General features: G+C 38.3%; 1 protein-coding gene across 4 annotated transcripts in view; it reads left to right on the forward strand.

Moving 5' to 3' along the window:
* The window catches only part of MAP7D3 (MAP7 domain containing 3), a 289399-nt gene that overhangs the window by 223457 nt on the left and 39282 nt on the right, over positions 1 to 26660 (forward strand). For all 4 annotated transcript variants that reach the window (XM_033945723.1, XM_033945721.1, XM_033945722.1 and 1 more), the window contains 2 exons: positions 1596 to 1700; positions 22389 to 22442. In XM_033945723.1, the coding sequence (XP_033801614.1) occupies positions 1596 to 1700; positions 22389 to 22442 (159 nt within the window). The remainder of the gene's footprint in view (positions 1 to 1595; positions 1701 to 22388; positions 22443 to 26660) is intronic.

Consider the following 26660-nt stretch of genomic DNA (forward strand, 5'->3'; position numbering starts at 1 on the left):
AAAAAATTTTATACTTTAACACCTATTCCAGTTCATAAGTCAACATATCAAACTTTATGGCTGAACTCCAAGATTCAAATTGGCGGATTTAAGGTCATCTGGAAATATTGGATGAAGGCAGGTATTCCTACTTTGGATGATGTTATTGTTGATGGTAAGCTGCTTGGTTTTTCACAATTGCAACATAAATTTGGTCTTAACAAATCACAAAGCTAAAGATGGTTGCAGTTGAAGCAGGCTATTCAGGTGGGGTTCCCTGAATGGAAAAATCTTAATAGTCAGTATAGTTTGCCAGTGTTATGTTTCCAGGTGGACTTTATGGGACATCAGGCGCTGCTCAGTGGTACAAATTAATATCTGGCTTTTTAATTAAGAAACAAAAAACTGGTCTATGGGACATTTGGAGCATTGAGATAAAGCATCAAATTACTGCGTTTCAATGGCCACGGATTTGGTTTTGGAGGATGAGATGTACAGTGTCAGCATCTATGAGACAAACATGGCTTTTTTTGTTGCATAGAGCATTTTGGACCCCAGTTCGTTTACAAAAGTTAGATAGCTCTAAGTCTAATAGATGCTGGCATTGTCATCTCGAAGCTAGGACATTAGATCACTTGCTATTCTTCTGTCCATTGATACTTGCTTTTTGGAAATCAATTTGGGAGCAAATAAATGATTTGTTAGAAAATCCGGTTTCATTAACTTATGATACTGTGTTATTCGGAACATCAATGAGAGCTAAGAGTCAAAGTTCATCTAATAATAATAAATTATTACTCATTATGACAGGGGTTGCCTTACAACATATAACGAAAAATTGGGATTGCTTAAATTATAGCTTTTGGTTGAATTCGTTATGTCACATATTTAAAATGGAAAGGGTAATTGCCATACAAAGGGGGGGCATTAAGAAATTTCAGGATATTTGGGAGCCATTAACAAAATACTGTAATGATTGAATATCATGTTTTTCCCCTTAAATATACACATCCAAGAAGGGGGGGGTGGGGATTTCTTGGTTTTCTTTGAGAGTAACAATGTGGGGAGGGGGGAGGTTATAATATATTTGTCTTGAGTTGAATGTTATTGAATAGGGAAGGGGAGGGATAAGGAATTTGAAATTGAGTTTTGTATAATATTAAGTGATGTATGTAAGACAAAATGGATGTTATATAGTTTCACTTATTGTGAATGTTAAAATGAATAAAGATTTAAAAAAAAAAAAAAAAATTTATACCGCCAAAACCTCAGAGGTTTCTTAGCATTAAATCTTAGCTGCCAAATTCCAGACCATTCTTCAAGCTTCTATAGGTCCTTCCTCATGTTCCATACCATCAGGAGTGTCTACCCTATTGCAGATTTTGGTATCATCCGCAAAGAGGCAAATTTTACCAGACAGCCCTTCAGCAATACTGCTAACAAAAATATGAAATATTAGGAGGAGGAAGAGAAAATATGTGGCTCCTGTGCCCTGCTGCCTTCCGGACTGCTGAATATGCTCTACCTTAATCATGTGATTAATTGCGATTACAAATTTTAATCGAAATCCAGCTCTAGTATTAATGCTCTTTTTGTTACTATTCACTATTCTTTAGAAAGAGGAAGCCGAAGCTAAAGCACAAGAAGAAGCTGAAAGACAAAGACAGAAAAGAGAGAAAATTATGCAGCAGAATATGCAAGAGAGACTTCAGCGGAAGAAGGTGAGATAATGTTTTATGTATTGATGAATATAGATTTCTCTTACCCCATGAGTGTAATTAAATTTAGGAGATGATATATTTGGGCCCCAATTTAAATAGGTGTATTTGATTTAATAGATATGCTGACCAGTGGTAATACTTAAATATAGTTAGGATGATATTTAAAAAAGTCCAGATTCTCTGGCAGTCAATGAACATTTGTTTTCATTGTTCTTTTATCATAAGTAATAGAACAGAATATGATTTGTTGCCGGTGAAGTTCCCTGTGCCCCTTCTCCTTTTTTCTGCTGTTTCAGTAGAATTCAATTGCTTTGTTACCACCTGTAGAGGGAGCTGTTCTGTACTTAGTGTTTGAGTGACACCCTTCTGCAGATTCACTTCTAATGGGAAGCAATAGCTCCAGTACAGAATCCTATGTCTTCAATCAGAAAAAAAGATTAGCAAGGTTAAAACCTAATATTTCATTTTACTATTTTTCAATTCAGATTCAAAGCGGATTACAACAAGAAAAACATTAGATTAAAGGGGACACATATACTTAAAAATTATTACACAAAGGGCTCCTTTTACAAAGGTACGTTAGGGCCTTAACGCACGGAATAGCATGCACTAAATTGCTGCGCGCACTAGACCTTGACGCCAGCATTGAGTTGGCAATAGTTCTAGAAGCGTAGTCCGGGTTTAGCGCGCGCTAAAATGCGTGCGCTAAAAACGCTAGCGCACCTTAGTAAAAGGAGCCCAAAGAGTTAAAATATCAAGAATAACCGTTATCAAAAAAGTAGGTCTTTAAAGCTTTATGAAAAATAATATACAAATCTAGGCTTCTTATATCTAATGGAAGACTGTTCAATGTCTGAACAGCTTGATAAGAAAATGATCATACTAGTTGACTCTTCTTAATACTCTAAAACAGTAAAATTCTGCATTTACAGTATTTGTCATGTTATAAAATTTATTATTAAATGAAGGGAACTCCACCAATAATATATATCCTTCTCTGGCTTAGAGAGATATATATTATAAATGACTTAATTTGGGGAAAGTTAGCTCGCTTGATTAAAACTTAACTGTAATAAATATTTATTCAAGAACTAAGATTCAGAACATTTATAAGCAAGCTGAAATTTATTTAAAAGCACTATAATCAAGCAGGTAGATGAGTTACAGATAGGACCTTTAAGCAAAAATAATAGAATACACTCGACAAAATTTCTCTAAGGTTAAATGATTAAAGTTACTCACAAATGCTTGTAGAAAAAGTCCTTAGAAGACCGCAGGATAGGGCCCGGCACATGTTTTCAGAAAGCACATGGCCATCCCCAGGAGAAAAAAGAGCGTCCAGCCTTGGTGATTCAGGAAAAAGTTGTTGCAGCTTGATCCAAAGAAGAGTTGTTGCAGCTTGATCCAGGCTGGTTCCAGAGGAAGAGAGAGAGCGTCTTCCCTGATTAGAAAGCATTCTACTTCATATTTATAGGGTTGAAACCTGTTCTAAAAATAGAATCCTAGGTCTCTGGACCCATGATGCATAGCAGTCTAGCCTTTTTCCTAGGTAGTATCATGATTGAATTACAGTGGCTTAAAATGGTGTCCCAATAGAGTATTGTTACTGTCCTTGCTGGATGTGGTGTGAATCTATGTCTGAGTGGTTTAAAATGGAGGATAGGCAGATGAGGTTATCTGATTGAATCTTCTTTGAGTGGCTTAAAATGGTGTGATGAGCTTCTATTGTTCTTGCCGATTGGAGTAGTCCAGAGATGAATTTGGTGTGAAGAGCTTCTGTTGATCTACATCCTATTAAAATTCTGTTTAGCTCTGGTATCCACCCTGGCCATGTCTTTGTACTTAACACTTTCTGAAGGTGATGGCTCAGTCCTTTCTTTTGTGCTCTTTGAATGAGGCATTTAACACCTTTCTGAACAGATGGCTGTGCTGGCTCAAAGACCAAGGGCTAGATTCACTAAGGACACTGATCATGTTGCGACCACTTTGCGACCTGATTGTTCCCCGACCTGATTCACTAACCTTGGTGCTGATCAGCCTTCCGATCTGATCTGCTCATACAAAAGAGGGAAATGGCATGCAAATGAAGAAAGGCAGTGATTCACTAAACAATTTAAGGAACACCGACTGGGTTGGCTGATCCAAAAACAAGTAACGAGTGAGGACCAGTTGCTTAAGCAAAAAAACCCTGTTCTCTACCCCGACTCTTGCTGGCTCTCTGCTGCGATTCTCTTGCTTGCCGCCCTTCCCTGCAGTGCAAGCCCGTGGTTTTAACCCACGGGTTAAAACCACAGGCTCGTAAGTAAAAATGTTTTTATTTTTTTTATTTTTTAAAATTCTTTATTCATTTTAAATCTGACAACAAGTGTACAAAATTATAACAATACTTAATCATATAACACTTGAAAATCTTTCTCATATGATCATAATAATATAAAAATTATAACCTATCCCACCCATCCACCCTCAATTACTACAAATAAACATTCCAATTAAAATCCGATCAAATTAAAATAGTTAAAATATTTCTCCCCAAAAAACCACCCCCCTTCCCCCCAATTTATACATGTATCTAACAAAGGAAAATGATGTTCACTCATTACAATATCTTTCCAATGGCCCCCAGATCTTCCTGAAATTATCATAATTTTCTTTCTACAAAGCAATTGCTCTTTCAATTTTAAAATATGACAAAGTGAATTCCACCAAAATGACTAATTAAGATTGGTATAATTTTTCCAATTATTAGTAATATGCTGAATTGCAACCCCTGTCATTATTAATAAAAGTTTGTTATTATGTGATGAAATTTGACTTTTTTTACTCATAGATATGCCAAAAAGAATAGTATCATAGGATAATGCAACATGGTTTTCTAATAGACAATTTACTTGAGTCCATATTGAATTCCAAAAAACTTTAATACAGGGACAAAAATAAAGTAAATGATCCAATGTCCCTGCTTTTAGATTACAATTCCAGCATCTATTAGACTTAGAGCTGTCTAATTTTTGTAAACAAACAGGGGTCCAAAACGCTCTATGCAACAAAAAGAACCAAGTTTGTTTCATAGATGCTGACACTGTACATCTCATTCTCCAAGACCAAATTCGTGGCCATTGAGATGCAGAAATTTGCTGCTTAACCTCAATGCTCTAAATGTGTCTAAGACCATTTTTTGGTTTTTTATTCACAAATCCAGAAAGTAATTTATACCACAATGCGGCTTGATGTCCCATGAAATCTGTTTGGAAGCAAAGGAACTCCAAACTATATTGATTATTCAGATTTTTCCATTCAGTTGCAACCACTTATAACTTTGTGATTTATTAAGACCAAATCTATGCTGCAACTGTGAAAACTCAAGCAGTTTACCATCTGAAATAACGTCCTTCAGAGTTCGAATGCCTGCAATTATCCAGTTTTTCCATAAGATTTTAGATCCACCAATTTGAATCTTGGAGTTTATCCATAAAGATTGATTTGTAAATTTACTTATTGGAATAGGTGTTAAATTACTAATATATTTCAATGTTTTCCATGTATCTGATAAAATTCTGTTCTCCTTATATTTTATAGGCAATGTAATACTAGGAACATGGACCAAATTTAAGGGAAACAAGAGACGCCATTCTAAATACAGCCTATCCGGGGCGTTCTCCATGAGTTCTGGGAGGATCCAATACATACCCTGACGTAAAATATAGGCTTGATGATACCTATAAAAGTTAGGAAAATTTACGCCACCCTCCTCAATTGGTTTTTGAAGAGATACTAAGGCAATTCTAGGCATTTTACCCAGCCAAAGAAATTTCGTAAAGATACCATTAAGCTTTTTATAAAAGGACCCATGAAAAAAAATCGGTATCATACTCATTTGATAGCAAACCACAGGCAATATCATCATTTTAATAGTTTGAACTCTCCCCCACCAAGAAATGTGTAAAGGATTCCATTGCTCACATAACTCTGTAACTTTTTTTAATAAAAGATTTTCATTCTCTTTAACTGTCGTCCAAATTATTTTTAATCTTAATACCTAAATATTTTAATCCATCTTCTTTCCATATGAATGGAAAATAATCAAATAATCCTTTATAACAATGCACATTCAAAGGAAGAATTTCAGACTTACTCCAATTTATTTTGTATCCTGAAAATTTTCCAAAAGAATCAATTCCAACAAACAAGGAATGGTAGTTTCCGGATTTCTCAAATAAAGCAGAATATCATCCGCATATGCTGAGACTTTATATTCCCAATCAGAATGAGGAATACCCTGTATCCCCTTTACTTGTTGAATGGGTTCTAACACAACATCGAACAGCCTAACTCCCCTCTGCAAATTAAACCTCTCAGATAAATTATTATTAATATTCAATCTTGCAGAAGGGGAGCTATACAACATTTTAATCATTTGTATAAATTCAGGACCTATACCAAACCAATCTAATGCTTGATACATAAATTTCCATTCAACCCTATCAAAAGCTTTCTCTGCATCCAAAGATACAGAAAAAGCTGGATCATTCATATTTTTGGTTAAATTTAACATATGAAACGCTAATCTAGAATTGTTAGATGAATGTTTTTAGCAACAAATCCTGTTTGGTGCATATCAATAATATAAGGGAGAGCCTTAGCTAAGCGCAAAACCAATATCTTTGCCAAAAGTTTACCATCCATATTTATTAAAGAAATAGGCCTGTAGTTGGAAACCAAAGTAGGATCTCTATTTGGCTTAGGCAAAACAATAGTTAATAATTCAGCCATAGTACCTGTAATACAAACATTAGTAAGTTGTGACTCATATAAATTTAACAAATGAGGTAAAAGAAGAATTTGAAATGCTTTATAAAATTCTACTGTGAAACCATCACCACCTGGAGCGGATCCAACTCTAAAACGCTGTTTCTAATTCTTTTAGAGGAATTGGCATTTCTAGACTTCTTTTTATATGAACAGGAACCTTAGGTCCAATAATTAAGTTTAAAAATTCTACTCCATCTTTTTCCCTATCTATATAAGGCTCAGAAGAATATATAGGTCCTTATAGAAAGTTAAAAATTGATTTAATATCTTTTCAATCCGATTATGTGTAATTCCTTTATCATCTTTAATTGCCATAATATTATTCTTCTTTTCTTTGCTTTGAGATAATTTGCCAATAATCTTCCCGCCTGTTAGAATTTCCATAATACAATGTTTGTTTGGAGAACAAATCTTTCCTAATTAATTTTGCTTTTAAAAGAGCCTGTAAAGTATTATGCTCCCATTTTTTAATCAATTTAGATTCCAATATTTTTATTTCTTTTTCCAACTCAGAATATTGCTTTTTAAATTGGTTATTTTTGTTACATAGAGTGTTTTGGACCCCTGTTCGGTTACAAAAATTAGATAGTTTTAAGTCCAATAGATGCTGGCACTGTAATCTGGAACCTGGGACATTAGATCATCTACTTTATTTTTGTCCCTATATTAAGATATTTTGGAATTCAATATGGTCTCTTTTTTTTTTTTCCCATTATTTTTTATTTTCAAATTTTACATAAAGTGTACAAAATATTAAAATACAATTGATAAATACATAGTATCACTTTTATATCTAATACATTATATATCTAAATTTGATTTTCCCCCTCACCCTCCCCCCACCCTTTTATTACTTTAATATATAATATTTTTAATTTTCAAATTTTATAGAAAATGTACAACATGTTAAAATACAATTGATGAATATTTCAATAACATTTTTATATCTAATACAATATGTTTTAAATAAATTTTATCCCCTCTCCCTCCCCCCACCCTTCTATTACTTTTCATTCATACATTTCATATTGTATAATATATTATAACATATTATGTAGAAATTATTTTCTTTACCCCCCCTTTATGTGTGTCATAAAAAAGATCCCTAAAAGAAGAAAAGAAGAAGAAAAATCCTACTATTTATTCATTACAGTATTTTGCCAATGGCCCCCATATTTTTATAAATTTAGTATATGTCCCCCTTTGTATTGCTATTGTTCTTTCCATTTTGAATATATGACATATTGTATTCCACCAAAATGTATAACTGAGGTTGTTGTAATTTTTCCAGTTATTAGTTATATGCTGAATGGCAACCCCTGTCATAATCAATAAAAGCTTGTTATTTTCTGGTGAAATTTGACTTTTTTTCCTCATCATCATTCCAAATAATATTGTGTCATATGATATTGCAATATGATTTTCCATCAATTTATTAATTTGTGGCCAAATTGAATTCCAAAAAGTTTTAATATAGGGACAATGATACAATAAATGATCTAATGTCCCTGGTTCTAGATTACAGTGCCAGCATTTATTGGACTTAGAACTATCTAATTTTTGCAAACGTGTAGGGGTCCAAAAAGCTCTATGTAATAAAAAGAACCAAGTTTGTCTCATAGATGCTGACACTGTACATCCCATTCTCCAAGACCAAATTAGTGGCCATTGAGATGCATTAATCTGATGTCCAATCTCAATGCTCCAAATGTCTCTTAGACCATTTTTTGGTTTTTTATTCAAATATCCAGATATTAATTTATACCACAATGCGGCTTGGTGTCCTAGGAAGTCTGCTTGAAAACATAAGAACTTTAAACTATATTGATTATTTAATGTTTTCCATTCAGGGAACCCAGCCTGAATGGCCTGCTTCAATTGCAACCATTTAAAACTTTGTGTTTTATTAAGACCAAATCTATGTTGCAATTGTGAAAAATCCAGCAGTTTATCTTCTGAAATAACATCGTCTAGAGATCTAATGCCTGCAATAATCCAGTTCTTCCAAAGGATTTGAGTTCCGCCAATTTTGATCTTGGAGTTTATCCATATAGATTGATTAGTTGATTTGTTTATTGGGATAGGTGTTAATTTATCAATAAATCTTAGCGTTTTCCAAGTATCCATTAATATTTTATTTTCTCTGTATCTTCTAGGTATGTTAATACTTGGTAGATGAACTAGATTTAGGGGAAACATAAGGCGCCATTCCAAATATAACCAATCCGGTGCATTATCCATAAGTTCTGGGAGGATCCAATACATACCCTGACGTAGAATATAGGCTTGATGGTACCTATAGAAATTTGGAAAATTTACCCCTCCCTCCTTAATTGATTTTTGCAAAGTTACTAAAGCTATTCTAGGTGTTTTACCAAGCCAAAGAAATTTTGTTAAAATGCTATTAAGCTTTTTATAAAAAGACCCCTGAAAATATATAGGTATCATACTCATTTGGTAGCAAACTACAGGTAATATCATCATTTTAATAGTTTGAACTCTTCCCCACCAAGAAATATGTAATGGGTTCCATTGTTCACATAACTCCGTAACTTTTTTTAATACATATTTTTCATTCTCTTTTACAGTATCTTCAATTGTATTTTTAACTTGAATGCCAAGATATTTAAATCCTTCTTCTTTCCATATGAATGGAAAAGTGTCAAATAATCCTTTTACACAATGAACATTCAAGGGTATAATTTCAGATTTATTCCAATTAATTTTATATCCTGAAAATTTACCAAACTTATCAATTAATTCCAATAAAGAAGATAAGGTTGACTCTGGATTTCTCAAATAAAGCAAAATATCATCAGCATAAGCCGAAATTTTATATTCCATATCTGAATATGGAATACCTTGTATCTCCTTCGTTTGTTGTATTGCTAATAATAAGGGTTCTAATACAACATCAAATAACAAAGGAGATAAAGGACAACCTTGTCTAACTCCCCTCTGCAATTGAAAACCATCAGATATCTTATTATTAATATTTAGTCTTGCAATCGGGAAGCTATACAATGTTTTTACCATTTGTATAAATCCAGAACCTATACCAAACCATTCTAAAGCCTGATACATAAAATTCCATTCTACCCTATCAAATGCTTTTTCAGCATCTAATGAAACTGTAAAAGCCGGTTCGTTCATTTTTTTTGATAAGTTTAGCATGTGAAATAATAGTCTAGAGTTATTAGAAGAATGTCTTTTAGCAACGAAACCCGTTTGATGCATGTCTATAATATGTGGGAGAGCTTTGGCTAATCTCAAAGCCAAAATTTTCGCCAAAAGTTTATTATCAACATTTATCAAAGATATAGGCCTGTAGTTTGAAACCAAAGTAGGATCTTTATTTGGCTTAGGCAAAACAATTATTATTGATTCAGCCATAGTACCTTTAATATTACCTTTTATAAGTTGTGTCTGATATAAATTTAGTAAATGTGGGGAAAGGATATTTTGAAATGTTTTATAAAATTCTACTGTATAACCATCACCACCTGGAGCGGATCCAACTCTAAGAGATCTCAATGCTGTTTCTAATTCTTTTAATGATATAGGTTCATCTAAACTCCGTTTTATATGATCAGGAACCTTAGGTCCATTAATTAAATCTAAAAAATTTTTTCCATCTTTTTGTCTCTCCAAATAAAGCTCGGAAGAATACAGGTCCTTATAAAATTTTAAAAATTGTTTTAATATTATATTTGTTTTATTTGTTATTATCCCTTTATCGTCTTTTATTCCATTAATATTAGTTCTTCTTTTTTTTGCTTTAAGATAATTTGCCAATAATCTCCCCGCCTTATTAGAACTTCCATAATACACTGCTTGTTTGGAAAACAAATCCTTTCTTATCATTTTTGAAGTTAATTCATTATATTTACCTTTTGCTTTTAAAAGAGCTTGTAAAACTTCATATTCCCATTTACTTACCAATTTAGCTTCTAATATTTTTATTTCTTTTTCTAATTCTATATATTGTATTTTAATCTGTTTCCTAATAAAAGCTGAATATGATATAATATTACCCCTCATAGTTGCTTTAAATGCATCCCATACATTCTCTATAGATGTATCCTCCACTAAATTTATTTGAAAGAAATCGTTAATTTGTGTTTTAAAATTTTCCAAAAATTTGTCATCCACAAGCAATGCATTATCAAATCTCCAAAGAGGTCTATCATTTTCTAATTGATCTAATTGTAATTCAATCCATACTCCCGCATGATCCGAAATAATAATAGGATCTATGGAAGCTCCAATCACCTGTTGCACTTTATTTGTTGAAACAAAAATATAATCTATTCTTGAAAATGATTTATGAACCTGTGAACAAAATGAAAATTCCTGATCATTAAAATGAAGAATACGCCATATATCTTTCAAATCACATGATTGAACCAAATTATCTAACCCTACTTTTACCAGGTTTTTTATCCAATAATGGATCCATTACAGCATTAAAATCTCCAGCCACCACTAGATTAGAAGCAGCCAGTGGTAACAACATATTCTGTAATTTTTTAAAAAATTCTGATTGATTCGAATTAGGGGCATATATATTAAACAACGTCAGGGCATCATTTCCCATACCTATTTCAATATGTATCCATCTTCCATGTGGATCTGAATTTTTTACCTTAATCTTGGCCATACATTTTTTATTTATAAGGATTGCTACCCCTGCTTTTTTACCCTCTGCTGGAGCAAAAAAACATTCCTTTACCCACCCACCCGATAGTTTCTGTGATTCCTTTATATTAAGATGGGTCTCCTGCAGACAATAAATATCCGCATTTTGCTTTTTTAGAAATGTTAATACTTTTTTCCTTTTGATTACGTGATTCAGGCCATTGACATTAATAGAATATATTTTAAAAGACATTATACATTTTAATATTTCTCATTATAATTTTTCTCTCCCTCTCTTTTATTTTTAGAATCCAAAAAATATTTTTCACGACACACCTATTTACCCCTAAAATATCTAATCCCTTGTTTATTTTTTCCTTAATCATTCTAGTAAATATTATCTTTTTTCCTCCCTTTCCCACCCAATACAATGGCTGCTTAAGGATACACATTGGAACTGCAATCCAAACATTCTCCTCCCATCTAGGCAATTAATATTCAATCAAATTCCCCTTCTATCTATTTATATTAACCATTAATATCTTTAGTCATATTTTCATATCATTTCATTAATGTATCTAATCCATTTAACAGTTTTTATTTTATTTTTCTTTGGTATTATTATTTACATCTTAAATTTTCATCTTAAACATATATTTAGTATGTTGTTAATGTTTTTCCTATGTCTTGTTCTTTCTTTCTTATAAATTTTTATTGTATTTTCTTTGTATCATTTTTTTCTTTCTTCAGATATTTCAATATTTCATATTTTTATAATTATTTCATAAAGTCATCAGAACCCATCTTAAAATTTTATATTAAAATATCATAGGTTCTGGTTTAGAAAGAAAAGCTTTCAGTTTTTCTGGATCTTCGAAATATAAGGACTTATCTCCAGATGACACTCTCATTTTCGCCGGATAATATAGACCATATTTAAAACCTTTTTCTTTTAGTTGAGGTCTCATATCTAATAGTCTCTTTCTTTTATTTGCTGTGTTTTTGGCAAAGTCCGGTAGGAACCATATTCTAGATCCTTTATAATTTAGATTTTTGTCTTTCTTTGCAGCATTTAATATTTCCAATGCTTGTTGGTATCTAAGCATTTTGAAAATTATTGGTCTTGGCCTGCCTTTATTTTCTGTATTTTTAATCGGGATCCTATGCGCCCTTTCTATTTCTAGAGGTTGTTTCAAGTCCAGTTGTATTATTTTTGGAATTAGATTTTCTAGAAAAAGAATAGTATTTTTTCCCTCTAAGTTTTCTTGTATTCCAAAAAGTTTAATGTTTTTCCTTCTTCCTCTATTCTCATAGTCTTCCAGTTGATCTTTCAATTTGTTTAATTCCAGACTATCATTTTTGCATCTGTTTGTTTCGATTTCTAAGACCTCCATTTTTGATTCTAGTTCAGTTGTTCTTTTGTTATTACTTTCCATTTGTCTGTGAATGTTTAATATTTCTTCTTTCATTTCAGACATATTTGTTACTGTTTCTTTAAGCATTTGCTTAATTTGTCTTAGTTCTTCCATAACTTCTGCTTTACTTAATATGTCGGGTTCTTCAGCAGGAAGTGGGATCTTGCTTGGTGTTATTTGATCTTGTTTTTGTCTTTTCGCTGACGTGCCAGCCTCATTTTTGCTTTGTCTGGTACTTGCCATGATGTTATTTTCTTTTTCTTTGTTTTTTCTTTCTTTATATTTTTAGGAGACTGTATAATCTCTTTTGGTCAGAATTCACAGTAATCTGTCTTGTTTCAGTTTTTACACAGTTATAGTTTTAACAGCACTAGTTTTTGAACAGCCTTGAAATTTTCCTTTTTCCTCCTTTGGCCAATTTAATTTTTTTTTTTTTTTTTTTTTCAGCCTGTCTTCACTGCCTTTCTGTATCAGTCAGAGAAAAGCCAATAAGAATTATCTTCTCCTCAGCCTTTTTTCAGTGTCAGCAGTTTCTTGTCTGTTATCTACCTCAATATCTATCTAACGTTGAGGGAAAACAAACAAGTAGACTGGCTTCAGGCAAAAGCTCAGTTAGTCACTCAGAGCTCTGTTTCTTCATTAAACTGGAAATGGCTGCCTCAAACCGCCACACTTAAGAATTCTACTGACAACATCCACACATTAGGAGTCGATCTCTCTTTTACTTTTTTATCATTAGTTAGTATTTTTCCCTTTAAACAACTCTCTTCATAATTACAGCTTTAACAGTGTTAATTTTAAAACTGCTTTGAAACTTTTTTTCTTCCGTTTGCCAATTCAATTATTTATCAGCCTTCCCTCACAGTCTCTCCACATCAGCACAAAGACAAGCCGGTAGAATCAGCAATTTATCTTTCCTTAGCCCCTCTTCTTTTCAATGTCAGCTATCTTTCTCTAGTGCCTCGCCGTTCCAGCGTTAAGAAAAAAAATCAATAATCTCTTTCTCTGTTTTTTTCCTCACAAGCCCGCTCTCAGCCTCGGTGTAGGAGGACAATATGTAATCTATCAGTTTTTTTCCTTTAGGTTTCGTTCAATCACGGCAGCACAAATCTCTTTCACATTAATTTTTTTTTTCAGCTCTGTCAGTCACTCACCCTCGATGCCTCGCCGTTTCAGCGTCAAAAAAACCGGCAATCTTTATCTTTGATTTCACAGATTCGAAAGAGGGTAAAATTTAATCTGCCAGTTCTCTTCCCTTTCCAACTCTCTTTGCCACCAGTCACTCTCAATATTCAGTAGATTTTTCCTTTGACAGATTTTTTCTCTCTGTCAGTTATTAGCCCCGATGCTGTGCCGATCCAACACTGAGAGAGAAAAAACCGGCAATCTTACTTCGGCTCTCTCCTCTCAAGTTCTGTCCCGATTTCAGTCGAGAAAGTTAATATCAATTACCACAATTTCAAGTTTTATTTAGACTTGTTTTTCACCTGAATTCATTAGTAAGAGGATAAAATTATTCTTAAATCATTGCCTATTTGAATAGGAGCGTTTCAATCACACCTCCATCCTGTGTTCGCGTTAAGCCACGCCCCCAATTCAATATGGTCTCAAGTAAATACATTATTGGAAAATCATGTGGCACTCTCTTATGATACAGTGCTATTTGGCATGATGATGAGGAAAAAGAGTCAAATATCAGAGAACAACAAGCTTTTATTAGTTATGACAGGGGTTGCCATCCAACATATAACCAACAATTGGAAAAATTACAGAAACCTTAGTTATACATTTTGGTGGAATACATTATGCCATATATTTAAAATGGAACGTGCAATAGCAGTACAAAGAGGGACATATACTAAATTTATAAAAATATGGGGGCCATTGGCAAAATATTGTAGTGAATAGTCATCACTTCTTCTCTTTTCCTTTTCTTTTTTTTTTTTTTTTTTTTTTTTTTTTTTAGCACACTAAAGGGGGGATGGAGTTAGAAATAATGTTACATATTATGTTATACTATGATATATAATATGTGTATATTTTTATTGACAATATGATGAAGAGTGGGTGGTAGGGGGGGTTATTGATTTTACTAGATGTTTATATGGCAGATATCAAAGTGCTATTCTGGATTAATTTGTTGTAATATATTCTTTTGTGCACTTGTTGTTTAATTTGAAAACGAATAAAGAATTAAAAAAAAAAAAAAATTGTTTTCTAATATAAGCAGAATATGAAATAATAGAACCTCTCATGGTAGCCTTAAAAGCATCCCATAAATTTTCCATGGAACTATCAACTGATAAATTAAAGTGAAAAAATTCACTAATTTGTGTTTTAATGTCTTCAAGAAATTTTGTATCCACAAGCAATGTATTATCAAATCTCCAAACAGGTCTACTAAACTCCTGTTGATCCATTTGAAATTCAATCCATATACCCGCATGATCAGATAAAATGATTGAATCTATGGAAGCTTTTTTTTTTTTCAAATTCTTTATTCGTTTTCAATCTTACATCAAGTGCACAAACAATACAATTAAACACATCACTTGACAAGCTTTCTGATTTATCTTACAATACATAAAATTACCACCCTCCCCTCCCATCATTCCTCTATTATTTCCCCAATAAAAAAATGTAAAATATACCTCCCCCTCCCCCCAATCATTAGACGGTATATATTACAATAGAAAATGGTGTTTACTTATTACAATAAGAAGTTAATGGAATCTATGGAAGCTTTAATCACTTGTTGAACTTTTTGAGTTGAGACAAAAATATAATCTATTCTAGAAAAAAAATTATGAACCTGTGAACAAAAGGAAAAATCCTGTTCATCAAAATGAAGAATACGCCAAATATTTTTTAAATCGCATGAATGAACCAAATTGTCTAACCCTAAAGATTTTATATTTTTACAAGGTTTTTTTAATCCAATAAAGGATCCATAACAGCGTTAAAATCTCTAGCCACCACTAATTTAGAAGCAGCCAGTGGGAGTAACAATCTCTGCAATGTTTTAAAAAATTCCTGTTGATTCGAATTAGGAGCATACACATTAAACAAAGTCAGGGTATTATTTCCCATACTCATATCTACTTGTAACCATCTACCCAGAGGATCTGAACTTACTAAATGAAAATTGACATTACATTTTTTATTAATAAGTATAGCCATCCCTGCTTTTTTACCAACTTCAGAAGCAAAAAAACATTTATCTCAGGACAAGCAGGCAGGTATTCTCACTAATGGGTGACGTGATCCAACGGAGCCCCGATGCGGACGCCTCACAAGCAGTCTTGCAGGGCGCGTCTCCTCAGTTCTTACTTTTCCGCGGAGACAAGAAGTCCATCTTCGACTCTCTGCGTGAAGTTTTTTCACTTGTACCTTCTAAAGTCTGCGGTTTTGGGTTATTTTTCTCTTAATCGCTGCTTTTCATCATTTTTTTCTTGTTTTTAAAAAAAAAAAAAATTATTCCATCCGTTAGACCGGGCAGGCCATGTGACCGCAGCCCCGCGGCTTCGATCTTGTGGCGGAGCTTTTCCGGTCTATGTCCCAGCCTATTATCGGTTTTAAAAAGTGTATCAAGTGCCAGCGTGCGATTTCGCTGACAGACCTTCATCGACGCTGTCTTCGGTGTCTCGGGCCTCAACACCTTCCGAAATCGTGCCGGCCTTGTTCTACACTTACAGCCCGTGCTTTCAAGCGTCGTTACTTCTTGTGGGAGCAGTTGTTCACGGGGGAGTCTTCAGTAGAGCTTTCGTCATCGAAGGGTGCTTCACCATCTGCCTCACCTGAGGCTCCCCAGACTTCCACGTCTTCTGCTCCGAGCCTCATCAAACCTTCCTCGTTTGTACCGGCTCCATCTTCAACGCAGGCTGCGGTGCCTTCCTCTGTCTCTTCAGGTCAGGTAGCACAGCAGCCCATTCCCCCGGTAGTGCTTAAAGTGCCCAAGCCTCCTAAGCCCAAGCACTCTCACACTGCCTTGAGGGAGCGCGAAGCACATGCAGGTGGTCCCATTGCTGATGCGGATCCATCCTTGCCGGCTTCGTTCCAGACCTTACTTGAGAAGCAATTCATTGAGCTCTTTACCACCATGGGGCCGAAGCTTCTCTCTCAAATCCAGCCTGGGCATGCGGAGGCCTCCCGCAAGGTCGAGCCGCCTCCAGTGCCTCAGCGGTACATACACTCTACAGGGAGCAGAGTCTCTGCGAGCGTCTGGTCTGGCTTTTATGCATGCATCGCAAGGAGCAGAGTCTTTGCCCATGCCTCCACTGGAACCGATTCACTCGATGTAAGGAGCAGAGTCTTTGCGAGTGCCTCCGTTGGAACCGATCCACTCGATGCAAAGGCTCGAGTCGTTGCGAGTGTCTCGAGGTGATTCCAGCCATCCACCTCTGCTTCGATCAACCGCTTCCAGCCCAATCCACTTGCTGGGGGCCTCAGCGAAGACACACTCGCCTTGTCTGTCGAGGCCTGCTTCCAGGCATAGCTCGCACCATCGATCGAGGCATTCTTCAAGGCGTTTGTCCAGGCATGCCTCGCCTCATTGGAAGCAGCCCTTTCTTCAGTATTCACCACCGGCTACTTCTCCTCCTCCTATGCCGGAGCTCAAGGACACGATGGGATCTTTTTCCCCATCGAGATCCCCGTCCTCATTGGATCAAGAGGCTTCGACGTCCTCGAGTCCATCTCGAGGCCCTCCTTTGGCTGAACAGCTGTCTTTCTCCTCTTTCCTTCGACAGATGGCAGCTGATTTGGGCATTCAACTGGACACTGGGTCCAAATTTTCAAAAGAGTATTTGGAGACGATGCATCTCCCTCAGCCACCTGCTGAATCCCTCAAGCTTCCTCTTCATAAGCTGCTGGATCAGACCTTTGTACGCTGTCTTGAGACACCCTACTCCATCCCCGCTGTGCCGCGTAAATTGGATGCCAGATACCACACGGTTCACCATAAGGGTTTTGATGGTGCCCAACTATCCCATCAATCCCTCTTGGTGGAGTCCTCATTGAAGCGGTCTCACCCCTCCCAGGTTTATGCCACCATTCCACCTGGCAGGGAGGGAAATACGATGGACAGGTTTGGCAGGCACATTTACCAGAACTCAATGATGACATCCAGAGTTCTTAATTATAACTTTCATTTCATAGCTTATTTTGAATTTTTCCTGTCTGTCCTTCACAAGTTCATGCCCTACTTGGACTCTCGGGCACAGTTTGAATACCAGGAGGTTCTGGCTTCGTTGTCCCAACTCCGGTTACAGATGATGCAGTCCTCATACGATGCCTTTGAGTTGTCTACTCGGGCTACTGCGTGCTAGGTGGCCATGCGACGCCTGGCGTGGCTCCGGACCATACACATGGACCCAATCTACAGGACAGGCTGGCCAATGTCCCATGTGCTGGTACCGAACTCTTCGACGAATCCATTGAGGCGGTAACCAAGAAGCTCTCGGACCACGAGAAGTCTTTTCAATCTATCCATCATCCGAAGCCCAAGCCTGCTCCTCCTCGTCCATCACGTCCGCCTTTGATATATCAGCGGCATTTCCCGCCCAAACAGGTTCCTACCATCCATCAGCCTGTTAAGAGGCAGCATCCCCAAAAGCAGCAACAGAAGCCTCAGCCGTCTGCTGTCCCCAAGGCGCCTCAGCCTTTTTGACGGTCTCATGGAGAGCATAATGTCCGTCGTTCTGCCCTTCCCAGTTTTTCCCCCGATAGAAGGTCGTCTCCATCATTTCTATCATCGATGGACGACTATTACCACCGACCTCTGGGTCCTTTCCATCGTACGGGAGGGATACTCCCTTCAGTTCCATCAAGTTCCTCCGGAACATCCTCCAAGAGAGTATCCTTCCAACTTGACCCAGACCGCCCTTCTTTTCAGGAAGCTCAGGTTTTGTTGCAGCTCCAGGCTGTTAAGCCGGTTCCTTTTACTCCCGGTACTTCCTTGTTCCGAAGAAGACAGGCGATATGCGTCCTATTTTGGATCTCAGGGTGCTCAACAAGTTTCTGATCAAAGAAAAGTTTTGCATGCTGACCCTGGCATCTCTGTATCCCCTCCTCGAGCAGAATGACTGGTTATGCTCTCTGGATCTCAAGGAGGCCTACACTCACATTCCCATCCATCCGGCCTCCCGTCAATACCTCAGATTTCGGGTGGGACATCTTCATCTTCAATACCGAGGGCTCCCTTCGGCCTGGACTCGTCCCCCAGAGTCTTCACCAAGTGTCTGGTTGTGGTAGCCGCAGCGCTCAGGAACCATGGTCTTCAGATGTTTCCCTACCTGGACGACTGGCTCATCAAGGATTCCACGTCTCAAGGAGTCGTCCTGGCGACTCAGTGCACTATCTGGTTCCTGCAGTCTGGGGTTTGAGATCAAATTTCATCTGCAACCTTCCCAGACTCTTCCCTTCATCGGAGCTGTTCTGGATACCATCCAACTCAGAGCGTTCCTCCCTCCACAATGTCTGGAAGCTCTCCTCCGTCTTTGTCATTCGGTGTCCGCTCGCCCGTCCATCTCGGTTAGACACATGATGGTTCTTCTGGGCCACATGGCCTCTACAGTACACATGACTCCTTTTGCCAGACTTCACCTCCACATTCCTCAGTGGACCCTGGCATCTCAGTGGATGCAGGTTTCCAACCCTCTGACTCACCACATCCAGGTCACTCCTGCTCTGACTCAGTCTCTTCGCTGGTGGATGCTCTCTTCCAGTGTATCCAGAGGCTTACTGTTCCACACGCCTTCCACCGACTTCGACTTATGCTTGGAGGGCCCATCTGGATGGTCTCCGCACTCAAGGCTATTGGACCAGTACCGACCGTCAGTGCCACATCAATCTCCTGGAACTCAGGGCGATTTTCAATGTTCTCAATGCTTTTCAACATCTGCTTCACGACCGTGTGGTTCTCATTCGCACGGACAACCAGGTCGCCATGTATTATGTCAACAAGCAGGGAGGCATGGGATCGGTCTTCCTCTGTCAGGAAGCTCTGAAAGTTTGGGATTGGGCAATTCGCCACAACACCTTTCTCAAAGCTGTCTACATTCAGGGGGCGGACAATGCCTTGGTGGACAACTTAAGTCGTCTCCTGCAGCCTCACGAGTGGACTCTCCATTCCACACCCCTTCATCACATTTTCTCTCTGTGGGGAACGCCTCAACTTGTTTGCAGCCCCGCACAACTTCAAACTGTCTCAGTTCTGCTCCAGGATCTACACTCCTCATCGCCTCGAGGCAGATGCTTTTCTTCTGGACTGAATGAATCTCTTTCTAAATGCGTTTCCTCCATTTCCTCTCATTCAAAAGACTAGTCAAGCTGAAGTCCGACCATGCCACCATGATTCTGATTGCTCCTCGGAGGCCCAGACAACCTTGGTACTCCCTTCTACTTCAACTCAGCAGCAGGGAGCCCTTCCTTCTGCCAGTGTTTCCATCGCTGCTTACGCAGCATCAGGGATCTCTGCTTCATCCCAACCTGCAGTCTCTCCACCTGACAGCTTGGTTCCTCTCAACGTAACTCCTCTCCAGTTTTCGCAGCCTGCGAGGGATGTTTTGGAAGCTTCATGGAAGCCTGCTACTAGACAATGCTATCACCAAAAGTGGACTAAATTTTCTACTTGGTGTTTTTCTCATCATCAGGAGCCTCAACATTCCTCCTTATCTTCGATTTTGGACTATCTTTTGCACCTGTCTCATTCTGGCCTCAAGTCTACATCGATACGAGTCCATCTTAGTGCAATTGCTGCTTTCCATCAGCCGCTTCAAGGGAAACCTCTCTCTGCTCATCCTGTGGTTTCCAGATTCATGAAAGGACTTTTCCATGTCAATCCTCCTCTCAAACCGCCTCCAGTGGTTTGGGACCTCAATATTGTTCTTTCTCAGCTTATGAAACCTCCATTTGAACTTATTGACAAGGCTCATTTGAAGTATCTCACTTGGAAAGTGGTTTTTCTCATTGGTCTCACTTCTGCTTGTCGAGTTAGTGAGCTTCAAGCATTGGTTGCGGATCCACCTTTTACAGTGTTCCATCATGACAAGGTGGTTCTTCGCACTCATCCAAAATTCCTTCCTAAAGTTGTCTCGGAATTTCATCTCAATCAATCCATCGTACTTCCAGTGTTTTTTTCAAAGCCTCATTCTCATCCTGGAGAATCAACTTTTCATACTCTGGACTGTAAGCGTGCTTTGGCTTTCTACTTGGAACGCACCAAACCGCACAGAACTGCTCCTCAACTTTTCATCGCCTTTGATCTGAACAAGTTGGGACGTCCTATCTCTAAGCGTACCATCTCCAACTGGATGGCGGCTTGTATCTCTTTCTGCTATGCCCAGGCTGGATTACCCCTTCACAGTAAAGTCACAGCCCTTAAGGTCAGAGCAATGGCGGCTTCTGTAGCTTTCCCAGATCTACACCTATTGAGGAAATTTGTAGAGCTGCTACTTGGTCCTCGGTTCATACCTTCACTTCTCACTATTGTCTGGATGCTTTCTCCAGACGGGATGGACAGTTTGGCCAAACAGTATTACAGAATTTATTCTCCTAAGTTGCCAACTCTCCCACCATCCCATTGTGGTTAGCTTGGAGGTCACCCATTAGTGAGAATACCTGCCTGCTTGTCCTGGAATAAAGCAATGTTACTTACCAGGGACAGCAGGCAGCTATTCTCACAATCTGCATCTGCTGATTTAGACTTACGACTTCCTCCTTTACTTCCGTTAATTTGTTTGCATTATCCTGCAGCATTAGTTTAATTTTGAACAACTCCGCAATAATGTCAGCCTTTTCACATTTCTTTAACTTCAAGCGGGATCAGCACTTTCATCGGCGTCAGCTGTGTGATCTTTGACCTTTTCGCTGTCACATCCGATATACTCGACTTCTCTGACTTTCCCTGCCGCATTGCCACCATTCCCGACAAAGATTTCAATTGTTTTTAGTAAGGAGAGATGTTAGTAAAAGACTTTTACTTTCAGTTAGTTGCCTGGGCTTGAGGAGCTCCGCGGTTATGCCTCCATCTTGCGCACTCTAAGCCACGCCCCCTGAAAATGTTTTTTAAAAAGTGTTTAAAAACCCACAGACAGCAAACGCATGTACAGACCATCTACAGGCAAAGTAGGTGGTGCATTGGGATCGCTCTCAGGCGATCTGTGCAGTCGGTTGGGGGCGTGATTATAATCACCCTCATTTGCATGACGGTGCTTCGTGAATCAGCCCCCTAGCCACTGATCGGATCAGATCCCTCATGGATCGGATCCATGGCTTTAGTGAATCTAGCCACAAGTCTGAATTTCACTTTTAAATCCATCAAATGAATATACTTTAACTTAAATTCAAATAGAAGTTCACTCTATTATAAATCCATAATTTAAATCACATCCTGTCTTGGGTCAGGCAATAATTCCAGCAAACTTACATAATTTATCTCCAACAAAACCAAATAGATCCTGCTACATATTTCAACTTCAAGCAGAATTATAAAATCATTTCATGCTACAGTCATGTTTTGTTAAGGGAAGAACAACAATGTTGTTTATTACATATTTGTAGTTGGGCAAACTATTGTGACCAGTTTCCTAAACAGTTATCGGAGAAGCAAGATTTGAAGGAGTTATTTCTGGCAATCCCTTGGTTCATTATTTTAACTGGCAAACTAGTTTTTCTGCTAGATATTTAAATGAGATTGACACACAGTAATTGAATTCTGCCTGATTTTGTTATCTGTTTCTTTAATAGCAGTAGAAGTTGATGCTAAATGTAAACTTGGAAAATTTGTAATTTTGTACTGTTTGATTTATTTTCATTTTTTCAGAGAATTGAAGAAATAATGAAAAGAACCAGAAAGACAGATCAGAATGATGCCAAAGTAAGTTTGTGTTCCTGGTTCTTGTGTTCTTTGGTTTGCTCTTTTACATTTGGGGGAATTCTACACAAAACATTTGAGCATTCTATGCAGAATATTTTAAGATTCTATATAGTTCATGTGTGAGGTGTATATTTTGATTTGCTTTTGTTTTGTGCAGAATTCTCTCAACATAATATCTAATTCCTCCCCTAGGACTGAAATCCCTTACCTCACCTTAACCCTCCTCAGGCTCCACCCTTCCCTCTCATGTTCCAACTGCAGTTCTCTCTCCTCAAAACCCCCACCTCCCAGGCCTTCTTTATTCCCCTTCTCCATCTCTCTAATGCGCAGTAAATCCCTAGTTCTCTGTTTCCCCTCTCCCACATATATATGTCCCCAGCACATACCTCACCTCTCTTCCTTCTGTTTCCCCACCCCCACTCCAAGGTATACCCTCAAGCAGGCTCCCCACATGCCCATGGCATACCTTCAGGCTTGCTGCTCCCCCCATGGCACATTATCAAGCTTGCTATACCCCCAAACCTACCACCAACACACATTCCAGAATTTGCTCTGCCCCACCTCCAACCCCATCTTCAGTTAGCTCACCATACCTCAAGCTTGTTATGTCCCCCCACCTACAAGGTACACTGCTATACATGCTCTTCCTCTTCAGTCTGCTCTGAAAACACTCCCTGTGGCATCCCTTCTGTTTACCCCAGGCTGCTCTAGGAGCCCTTCCCATATATGGTGTCCTCCTCCATCAGCACTTATCCTGAGCTTGCTGTAGAATCCCTCTCCATGGCATCTCCCACAGTCACAGCATTTACCCCAGCCTGATTTATTCCTTCCCTTCCCCAATCATGTGGCACATTGTACACATTAGGCTGTGTCCTTACTCCTCTGCCATCCTGGGCCTGACTGTTCATTTAAATTACTGAGCTGTAATGGCAGTTCAAATAAGCAGTCAGTGCTACAATAGCAAATGAGGAACAGCCCAATATGGCCTTCTGTCTGTGTAATAAAGATAGGGAAGAGGGAAGAGAAAATAAAGAAAAGCTGCCAGTGCTGATGTCTGCACAGAATTCTGCATAGGAACTGTAGAATTGTGTGCAAGTAGGAAATTCTGTGCAAATTCTGCACTTCGCAGTTGAGCAGAATTTTCACCAGAGTACCTGCATATGTCCTCTCCAGAATGGATTACTGCAACTCCCTATTTAATGGAATAACCAAAAAAGATCTCAAGCGCCTACAACGTGTCCAAAATGCAGCTATCCGCCTCCTACACAGCCTCAACTACCATGATCCCATCTCCCCAGCACTCCACGCTGAACACTGGCTCCCAATTAGCCAACGCTGAGCATTCAAGGCCCTGGCAATAGCACACAAAAGAATTTATGCCACCACCCCCTCCTACAAAAAATCCAAGCTACCCATCTACATTTCCACCTGCACCCTCCGCTCAGAAACGGAGATATGCCTATGCATTCCCCCCGGAAAGTCCCTCCTCTCAGAAATCGCCCGCAAACGCTCCTACAGCCACTTCATTCCCCAACTCTGGAACCAACTCCCTCCTCAACTCAGACTACAGAACTCACTAATGACATTCCGGAAAATGGTAAAGACCCTCCTCTTCAACTAAAGGTCACCCTCAGTCTACACCCAACCCCTTAATCCCCACCTCTACCCCTCTTTCTCCATTCTAATCTTCTGCCAAAAATTTCTGTATAGTCCACTCTCAGCCTATACTCAAATAACTTGTATCTAAACTAAACTACTTATATTTAAACTACTGTTCTTAATTTGCTGTATAGTCCCTATATTTACACTGCTGCACAGTCTCGTATGTCCAAGTATTTAAATCTACTGTATAATCTTGTATGACCAATTCACTCCATTGTGAATGTTTACTTGTAAACCGTTCTGAACTACTGGGAGGACGGGATAAAACTATAAATAAATAAATAAATATTTCTACCTTTGTATTGCTAATTTTTTCAGAATTTTGTGTGTCTGTGTTTCCAAAGTTCTTTGCAGATGTTTCTCTTTGTAGGAATTAATTAGAATGAAAATTCCAGTGAATGATATTGTCCACTGTTATCTTACAGCTTTGTTGGTAACTTTAGTGCTGGATTTGTTCTCCACAGCAAATGTTTTTTATATTTATAAAAGGACTAGTACCGTATATACTCGTATATAAGTCGAGACCCCCATTTCCCTCCCAAAAGGAGGAAAATTGGTTGATTCGAATATAAGTCGGGGGCTTAATATTCAAGTGTCCTGCCCTGCCAGGATCTGCACCTAGTGTCCCCTCCGTCACGTCCTCACCTGCAAGGTTCTGCACTCAGCCCCCCTCCCTGCTAGGCTCTGAATACTGCCTCCCCTGCCAGGCTCTGAACACTGTCCCACCTTCCTTCCCTGTACCCTCTTCCCTCTAAAAAGAGCCAATCTCATCAGTGATGTCACAATGGCTTGATTATCCCGTACTGCCCTCTAACCCAGCCAGCAGTGATAGCTAGCACATGGTTCAATACCATGCACTAGCTGTCACGATTGGTGATGGTGCAATTGAACGTACCGTCACCTGAAAAAGAGGCAACAACTGTTGCTTCCAGTAACCTGGTAGTGCAAGGCACTGTCAGGATAGGTGCTGTGGCAATTCTCCTCCCCAATCACAAATGCTAACCCCCAACAGCACCCAATCCCTACCCCACACCTCCTAATACAAACAAATTCCCTTCCACCAACAGCCCCTTAACTTAAACCACCTGTCTCCTGCCCCGGCTGACACTAATAATTACCACCCTCCCTCCCTTGCGTACCTATTTCCCTGGTGGTCCAGCGTGTATGTGCTGAAACCCTCTTTTGTATAAGTGGTAGCCAGTGGCTCACGCAGGATCAAGCTTTTGGTGCTCCCGGCTAGCCCTGCACTGCTCATTGATAGACTGCCTCAAGTTCTTGCAGGATTTGCAGTTCTCGCGGTAGCTTATCAATGAGCAGTGCAGGGCTGACTGGGAGCACGTAAAGTTCACTCCTGCATGCGCTTCTGGCTGCCACTTTTACAAAAGAGGATTTCAGCGCATACACGCTGGACCACCAGGGAACTAGGTACGCGAGGAAGGGAGGATGGTAATTATTAGTGTCGGCCGGGACAGGAGACGGGAGGGATTCCTCCTGTCCCGGCCTAAGGCAGGCCTGCAAAAAGTCCGGGAGGGTTTGGGGTGGTCACTGGGGGATGACCTGAATATAAACCGTGACCCCCATTTTTGGGCCAGTTTTTTGGCCCAAAAATCCCGGTTTATATTTGAGTATATATGGTAATCTTTTGACCTTTTTTTTCTGGCTTTTTCTTTACCCCTCTTATTGCCTTCTTTACATTTGTTTGCTTTTTTTGTTTGTTTACTTATAAGAAGGCTATTCCAATCATGGATGACTAAGGTGGATGGCCATTTTGTGACATTGCCATGTGGGACTGCCATATGGGAATGATCCCTGCAACTATAAACAGCTGAGGAAAGTTTAAATTAATATGAGACTCTTAAACTAAGAAGCACAAATGTGATAAAATGGTGCAATCTAACTTCCAAATATTTTCACTGAACTGAGCACTTGGTGATATCTCATCTGTCTTAAGAAATGATACTGAGCAAATGCAGAGCAGGCCAAGTGCACCGAAAAAGATGAAGACATCAAAACAATTAATAGCAAACTAGATACAGTCAAAAATTGGCTCAGCTCTAATAAACTATCATTGAACATACAGAAAACTCAAACAATGTTTTTTACTTGGAGAAAAGACATCACCCCAATTTCTTCATTTATACTCGACAATTCTCCAATAGAATCAGTATCTTCTTTAAAAATTCTAGGCGTAATTATTGACATTAATCTAAATTTTCATAACCACATTAGCCAAATCGTTAAATCCTGTTTTTATAAACTCCGTTTAATACGATCTATTTCTTCATTTTTAGAACCAAAATCCATTAACATACTTATTCATTCTATGATCATTTCAAAACTAGATTACTGTAACTCTCTGCTGTTTAACGTACCGCAAAAAGAAAAGAAGAGACTTCAAATAATCCAAAACACTGCAATAAAACTCGTTCATAAAGCAAAAAAATACGACCATGTAACTCCACTACTGATCAAATCCCACTGGTTGCCTATTAATCACCGAATTACTTTTAAAATAGCATTTTTAGTTTTTAAAGCTCTGTTATTTAACGAACCACA

The sequence above is a fragment of the Geotrypetes seraphini genome, chromosome 5 (assembly GCF_902459505.1).
Source record: "Geotrypetes seraphini chromosome 5, aGeoSer1.1, whole genome shotgun sequence".
NCBI classification, from domain to species: domain Eukaryota; kingdom Metazoa; phylum Chordata; class Amphibia; order Gymnophiona; family Dermophiidae; genus Geotrypetes; species Geotrypetes seraphini.